The 7,905-nt window shown below is 45.5% G+C and overlaps 1 protein-coding gene across 1 annotated transcript; it reads right to left on the bottom strand.

Moving 5' to 3' along the window:
* Nucleotides 1-3,726: 3,726 nt before the first annotated feature.
* Nucleotides 3,727-7,583, bottom strand: LOC115820593 (piggyBac transposable element-derived protein 4-like). Its single transcript, XM_030784218.1, has 3 exons — nucleotides 7,437-7,583; nucleotides 6,142-6,311; nucleotides 3,727-5,335 (listed from the first exon to the last, which is right to left on the bottom strand). The coding sequence occupies exons 1-3, from the start codon at nucleotides 7,581-7,583 to the stop codon at nucleotides 3,727-3,729; spliced, it is 1,926 nt and encodes a 641-aa protein (XP_030640078.1).
* Nucleotides 7,584-7,905: the final 322 nt, after the last annotated feature.

Genomic DNA, 7,905 nt, shown 5'->3' with positions numbered 1-7,905 from the left:
AGAATCGGAGATCTTCTGAGGAGAAAGTCCATTCCAGGCTCAGAATCGGAGATCTTCTGAGACGAAAGTCCATTCCAGGCTCAGAATCGGAGATCTTCTGAGAAGAAAGTCCATTCCAGGCTCAGAATCAGAGATGTTCTGAGGAGAAAGTCCATTCCAGGCTCAGAATCGGAGATGTTCTGAGAAGAAAGTCCATTCCAGGCTCAGAATCAGAGATCTTCTGAGAAGAGAGTCCATTCCAGGCTCAGAATCGGAGATGTTCTGAGAAGAGAGTCCATTCCAGGCTCAGAATCAGAGATCTTCTGAGAAGAGAGTCCATTCCAGGCTCAGAATCGGAGATGTTCTGAGAAGAAAGTCCATTTCAGGCTCAGAATCGGAGATCTTCTGAGGAGAAAGTCCATTCCAGGCTCAGAATCGGAGATCTTCTGAGAAGAGAGTCCATTCCAGGCTCAGAATCGGAGATCTTCTGAGAAGAGAGTCCATTCCAGGCTCAGAATCAGAGATCTTCTGAGAAGAAAGTCCATTCCAGGCTCAGAATCGGAGATCTTCTGAGAAGAGAGTCCATTCCAGGCTCAGAATCGGAGATTTTCTGAGGAGAAAGTCCATTCCAGGCTCAGAATCGGAGATCTTCTGAGAAGAGAGTCCATTCCAGGCTCAGAATCGGAGATCTTCTGAGGAGAAAGTCCATTCCAGGCTCAGAATCGGAGATCTTCTGAGGAGAAAGTCCATTCCAGGCTCAGAATCGGAGATCTTCTGAGAAGAGAGTCCATTCCAGGCTCAGAATCGGAGATGTTCTGAGAAGAGAGTCCATTCCAGGCTCAGAATCAGAGATCTTCTGAGAAGAGAGTCCATTCCAGGCTCAGAATCGGAGATGTTCTGAGAAGAAAGTCCATTTCAGGCTCAGAATCGGAGATCTTCTGAGGAGAAAGTCCATTCCAGGCTCAGAATCGGAGATCCTCTTAGAAGAGAGTCCATTCCAGGCTCAGAATCGGAGATCTTCTGAGAAGAGAGTCCATTCCAGGCTCAGAATCGGAGATGTTCTGAGAAGAGAGTCCATTCCAGGCTCAGAATCAGAGATCTTCTGAGAAGAGAGTCCATTCCAGGCTCAGAATCGGAGATCTTCTGAGAAGAGAGTCCATTCCAGGCTCAGAATCGGAGATCTTCTGAGAAGAGAGTCCATTCCAGGCTCAGAATCGGAGATCTTCTGAGAAGAAAGTCCATTCCAGGCTCAGAATCGGAGATCTTCTGAGGAGAAAGCTCCTCCTCGTACTTCCTCCTGCTGAGCACCGGCCTCGGCTGGTTTTCACAGTTTGGAGGACTTTTGTCGACTTGGTGGAGAACAACCTAAATCGCGGTCGCTTTGAGGAGGGCACCTGTTCAACATCGCTGACTGACGCATCCCCATCATCTTCATCCAACTCATCCTCCCGCTGTGCTGTTGACGCGGATGCACTGGGGACAAATTTTTTCTGCTTCATTCAGAAGGATTGGATTATTATTATTATAATAATATTATTATTATTAGGATTATTGGATTCCATCATCTGTGTTTTCAATGAGAGCAGTCTCCGTGACTGCCGGGTCAAGGAAGCAGGCAGCAGCTGCGAGTACGGAGAATTTGGCCTCACTGGGAATTAGGCAGCAGCTGAAGCGTTGTTCCAAGTTAACTTTCGTTCTGTCTGCCAGACCACGCAGGTCTCCGTGAGCTGATCCCAGAGAGAACTGGGAGAGGTGAGTGATCTAGTCCAGCAAGGCTGGCACAATCCAAGACAGAGACACTGGATCACTCTAAAGTGTTTTTGTAAGGTCAGCAAAGGGCAGCAAGAGATCTCAGACAGCAATCACCTTCATCCATTCACTTGGCAGGAGACAATCCCAACACATCTCATCTGCAACTTGGACAACAGAAACCCTCACCCCGAAGAAGGAACGAAACCATCTAAAACGTGCTGGGCCTCCATGTCACACAATCTTTAAATAAAGCAGGGGTTCTCACACTTATGCAAAGGCTGTTATTAAATAATAATAATACTAAATTATTATTATCATTATTATTACTATTATTATTATTACTTATTATTAGCCTCTATTATTATCATCATCATTCCTACAAAGCCTGCATTTATGCTAAGTCTCGGCTCAATGTGAAACACGGGCCTGTTTTGTTCGGCTAAGCTGCTGAATTCCCAGGCCTCAGGTCATGCTCAATCTGAAACTGCAGTGTGTTGTTCTGAGCGCGCCCGGTTTGGAAAAGCCTGCCTCGCACGGGCACATTGAAGGGAAAGGGAGAAAAAGTTTGGACACTGACTGGACACGGTTGTGTGTTGAGTTATTGTGGAGCTTTGATGATTGAGGGCATCATGTTTTCTTTTAAAGAAGTCAGTGGGTTTGTCTTTTATTTCGGGGTGCTTGGTGTCACACTGTGGGCGTGGCTCTGACGTACCAGTTACACGCTGTGGGCGTGGCTCTGACGTGCCAGCTGACTCCGACTCGGCTCCCTCTCCGCGAGCTCTCTTACAGCGCGGTTCTCCCTCCTCCTCCTCCTCCTCCTTTTCTGGATTTTCTTCCTCTCCCTCACTCCTGCCGTCCAACGTCCTCTTGGGAAACTGCTTCCTGGCTGGCAAACAGAAAACAAAAACAGAGAAGAGAAAGAAAGAAAGAAAGAAAGAAAGAAAGAATGAGAAAGAGGCAGAGAGACTACTTTTAAATTCAGTTCCAAAAACTTTTCTCACCAAATAAAAAAGAATTAAATGAACTCTGTGTTCAATGGATAAACTTAGGAGATGAACAGATGTAGGAATGGACAGACAGGGAAGGTGGCTTAAACGGATGAATCACATGGATGTGGGTACAGAGAGGAAGAGTTGATGTGTACATGGATACGTGAATGATACAGATGTATGAACAGATATGAAAAAGAACGAACACTGACCAGTCTTGCGTTAGGGCATACCAGAGGGAGACGTGGAGGTCAGAGTGACTGGAGTCCAAGGAGTTACCGAGGCAACAGGGGTCGTTGTGGTGACAGGTGTAACCAGGGTGACAGGAGTCTCTGGAGACAGTGGAGTGGGAGTGGACTTAGAAACTTCCTCCTATCAGAGAGTGCTACGTATGCTTGTATTCAGCACAAATGCAGCACCAATAATCTGAGAGCAGTAAGAATTTCATTCATCTATTTTTTGTTTAAATCAACAGTAAACATACACTTGTCAAAAAACAATTTTCAAATGTGCTGAGATGTTGTTAAAATAAAACACACACACACACATTATAAACATTTCTGGCCAAGGCTTTTGAGCTCTGAACCTTGTATACATAGTGTAGGTGTTGGCTACACATAAGTGACTAAGGCATTCAGAAAGTTCATGTGGTTTGACTACTAAAGTGTTATAACTTTGGAGTGACACTTTTTTTTTCAAAGCCAGTGGCCTACACAATGAACACTGATGAGTGAAGTGTCAACACACCTGTAATAGTCCCCACCCCCCACTGTCAAAGGTAATGGCCCATCAGTCTGGAATGTCACTGTGGCCTGTCATTGTGTTTGGAAAGTCAGTGTGAGTTGTAAGAAAAGAAGAGACAATAAAGGCCTTTTTACAGTTTAATGAAAATGCTGTGTTCAAACCCAAACACACAAAAGTTAAAATTCTGATGAGGAGAAAGTGCAATCACATTATATCACTGGAATAACACAAACTAAGACATGGCTAAAAGAACAATAAACTGTCAGTCCTGATCAGGATGCCAAGCTTCAAAACAGTTTCTGTCTGGCTGAAGACAAAGGTAGACATCACATGCTTTGCACTTCCAAGGTGTTTTTGTGTTCTTTCCCCTTTCCCCCCTGCAATACGCACAGGTCCTGCGGCCGGCGGAAGCCCTCGTCCTGCTGTCAGCGACCACCTCAGCCCCAGGAACGGGCACATGAACACAACTGGCCTTCTTTACAGGGGTCTTCTGCCTCTTCTGCGTCACACCGCACAGCTGTGCGGTCAGCTCCTCCATGAAGGCCTTGGGGGTCATGCTGTCCTGTTGCTGGAGTTCTTTGTGGAGAATGTAGGCGTTGGTCGCAGCGATGTCCAAGAAGTGAAGAAAGAGTTTCCTGTACCACTTCAAGGTTTTGTGTTGTGCTGCGTGATACTGGATCAGCTGTTCTGACAAATCCACACCTCCCATGAGCTTGTTGTATTCCACCACTGGTGAGGGACACGGAAAGGACTTTGTGGTCCAGACGCCCTGTTTGCATTTCACTTTTCTCCGTACTGCATCCCCAGCGTAGGCTGTATGGATGGTGGAGCAGACAGACACCTCTCGTGTGTCCATCCACTTCACAAAGAGGAGAGGGCCATCCCTTATCCAGCGGTACGTTCCTCTAGGAGACTTCTCTGTCAGCGCGTTGACGGAACTGCGTGGACAGTCCCTCCTGGACTCTCTGTATGCTCCACAAGCACCAAACTTACAAGCAAACAAGTCCCTGAAAAGCTTTGGGCTTGTATAGAAACTGTCCGTGTACACATGGTATCCAGACCCCAAATACCTTCTGTCAACCAGTGACATGACAGAGTCATAAGAGAGCCCCTGGCCTGTGGGGAACTTCTTCCTTCCACTGTATACAGAGAAGTCTACAGTGTACCCATTGCTGGAGTCTGCCAGCACAAACAACTTGAAACCCAACTTGGTCGGTTTGTCTGTCGTGTGCTCTGTCATGTCGGCATATCCTTTGCAAGGCACCATACGTTCACCCACAGCAAGACTCCTACGGGGATGATAGAACGCCTTGCAGGCGGTCTGAATCGTGCACATGAGGGGTTTGACCCGGAACAGTCTGTCATGCTCTGATGTCCCCCTCTTGGCATCATTCGCTCTGTCCTCGTCCGGGTCACTCATGTGGACGTTCCAGGATATGGTCCGGTATCTGTCCCTTGACATCACCTGTGACGGGAAAGGGATGGAAAAGATGCTGTTTTTCCTCCAGTAGTCAGTGATGTGATCCCGCTTGATCGTGGCCATGTAGAATATCAGTCCAATGTAGCTGTAAAATTCAGAGACTCCAACATCCAACCACTTGTACTTTGCCCCTCCGGCTGCGTTCCTGGCGGCTTGTTTGTTGGTGTTCCGGCAGAGGGTTTCCACAGCCTCCTCCGAAAAGAACAACTTGAAGAGGTCCAGAGGAGTGTGGCTGTCCCCTGTGCTCAGCTGCACACCAGGCTTCCTCTTAGGAAGAAACCGCAGTGTTGGTGGAGCGGCATCGCCGTCACTCTCCGTCTTCCATGACAGCGGCTGCCGACTGGGCAGACGTCGTGCTTTTTTCTTTGCAGGCGCAATGTTCTCCGCGTTTCTGTAAAATAACAAATGAAAAAAAAAAAGTGATCAGTTGCTCTTTCATCATACGTTCAACTATTTACAAATTAAAACACACAAAAAAAAATCGCCATTTACACATGACAGCAGCCATGAAACATATTTACAAGTATTTCAATCATTTACACCTGACATATGCATTACAATAGCCTACAATAATGAGACTAATTGCCACAATAACGGCAGTATAACCTCCATGAGTCTGATTTAGTCGGCTCCAATGAATATAACAATCTTATTTTGCATAACACATAATATCACACTACAGGAGCCTAATATGATGATGACGCATGGAATAATCCGTCAGTGAGATGACTATTCTGAAGATTAGTGCATTACAAATAACAGCAGGGAGAAAAGACTGAGGGGACATATGGGAAAGAAAAACTTGAATTACATCATCTAACTTTAGCTTGCGGGTATCAGATGAGTTGACTTTGCTGGCTGCAATGTGTACGACATGATACAGTTTTGATACAGCTGACGGAGTTATAGCCAGTTTCCATGCAAGCTAAACTTAATGACAGAAGTTTCACCTGTAGAAAGCGATATGATGCGCTGCGCCTGTGCAGAGTTGACGGAGATAAAAATAATTCACTTTAATCTGAACGTGTGTGAAACGCTTCAGAGAGCATTAAAAAACGTGTGTTTAACTTCAGCTTGCGTGTGTCCTATGAATCGCAGTGCTGAAATGTGCTATTCAACTAACTAGCCTATAAGCTAATCAACGTCATTCACACTGTCCATTTCAAAAGCATGTCAGATGAATTTAACTTAACTTACTCATCACAAACATCCTCAGCGGGATCGAGGCGAAGTTCAAAATGGCGATGTTCTTCCTCACTGTCCTCACCGCTTTCATCCGACGGATCGAGTCGAAGCTCAAAACGGGAACCTTCTTCCTCGCCGCTTTCATCCGAGGAGAAGTTGCAGTCATCGTCGCTCTCCTGGATCTGTTGGAAGGCGTCAACAGCAGAGATGCGTGAGTGTGCCATCTTGGAGCTACTCGGCCAGTGTAAACATAACCTGAACGTGGACTCTTGCTTTCTGCCTCAGACACTGAAACGTGCATGTTATTCTTTGAGTCCCTTCACATTCGACAAAATAAATCCACTTTCTAACTACATACATTTTAAAGTAGACCGGTGAAGGTTTCGAAGGATGTTTTTTTATGCTTCTACGACAAAAACTCGGAGTTTTCGAAGCGGTTTGGCGAAATTTCTGTCTTAAGTCGCCGCAACTCAGCGACTACAGAAGTTCAGCAAAGTTAAACTTTATGCAAATGAGCAGCGACAGGGTCGAGCGACGGCCAATCAAAGGGTAGATGTGTTCCTCTTACATCCTTTCGCTGTGAAACGTTTTCTTAAACTTCTTGAAGTTCCTATATTAGCATTTTAGTTCCCATAGGTTCTCTACAGCCTGAAATCATTCTGGAACCTGCCATCGTCCAGACGTAGGCTCTGGCAACTCCTACACAAGCCAGTGGAATTCACCGTGCTTGTTGCGAGTATGCAGAACACTGTGTGACCCCACAAGGAATTTTCTCCGCGCGTGAATAGCAGCGATTGCGAATGGTACTTTGCGGTCCATGGTGAAGCGGTCCATGGTGTCTGAAGCAAGATCACACTATTTAGAGGAAAATAATTTCTCTCCAAAACATATTTTTCAGCGGGAATGCTCCTTATTTCACATAGATATTGGGCGACATATTAACATGCCTGCCCTTAACAAAATATAAACATGCAACTCCACTATGAATATAGCATTGAGGACGTAAATATAACATTTAGAATTTAGAGTCTCTGTGATCGCACATACTGTGAGTGGTGAATTTAACTTCTACATTTAACCCGTCTGATAGACATCGGTAGTGAGTTTACTTAACGCTAATTTCTGCTGATGGGTTCACAGAGTCGAGTCTTAGAATAAATGATGCATGTTTTTATGGTGCTGACACAAAGGCTGCTTTGTCCAATCAAATAACTGCGTCAGGGCTTCAACTGTTCCCGCCTGCAACCTCCACTGTGATAGCCCACTCATCTGCTCTGGATGTCAGGGAGTGCAAAGTCACTACTCACTTTATCCTTCGTGGCCTGTACTGCAGGGCCCCCTCCGTCTTTGGCCACCTGCTCTTTTCTGGTTGGCTGGTCATCGGCACTGCTCTCTCTGATTGGCCGACTTAGTTTCTTCACAGGCGAATCAGACTCCTGCACACCTGTCTGCATTTTCAGGGGACTTTTGACTTGTCTAAAGTGGGGACAGAGAAGAAAAAGATTTCAGTTTTTAGAAACTTAAAAACTCCGTGTTCCTATTAGGTAACTACAGCAACAACGATGTTCAGCGCGGAGAACAGCCAATATTTACAGTGTATACTAAATCTTTAAAATACAATTTTTAACTTTCTTAGTTCTTCATTTGAACGAAATTATCGTTGTGTGTAGCACAAAGACATTTTTCATGTAAAAGTAATGTTACGTTACAGTCAATCATGTATTAATATCAAAACTGGTTATTCGGTCTTTCTGAGTGCATCGCAGTTCCACTGTT

Source organism: Chanos chanos, chromosome 9, assembly GCF_902362185.1.
Source record: "Chanos chanos chromosome 9, fChaCha1.1, whole genome shotgun sequence".
NCBI lineage: Eukaryota > Metazoa > Chordata > Actinopteri > Gonorynchiformes > Chanidae > Chanos > Chanos chanos.
The sequence above is the reverse complement of the archived record's forward strand: the minus strand, read 5'-3'. Positions and strand labels throughout refer to the sequence as shown.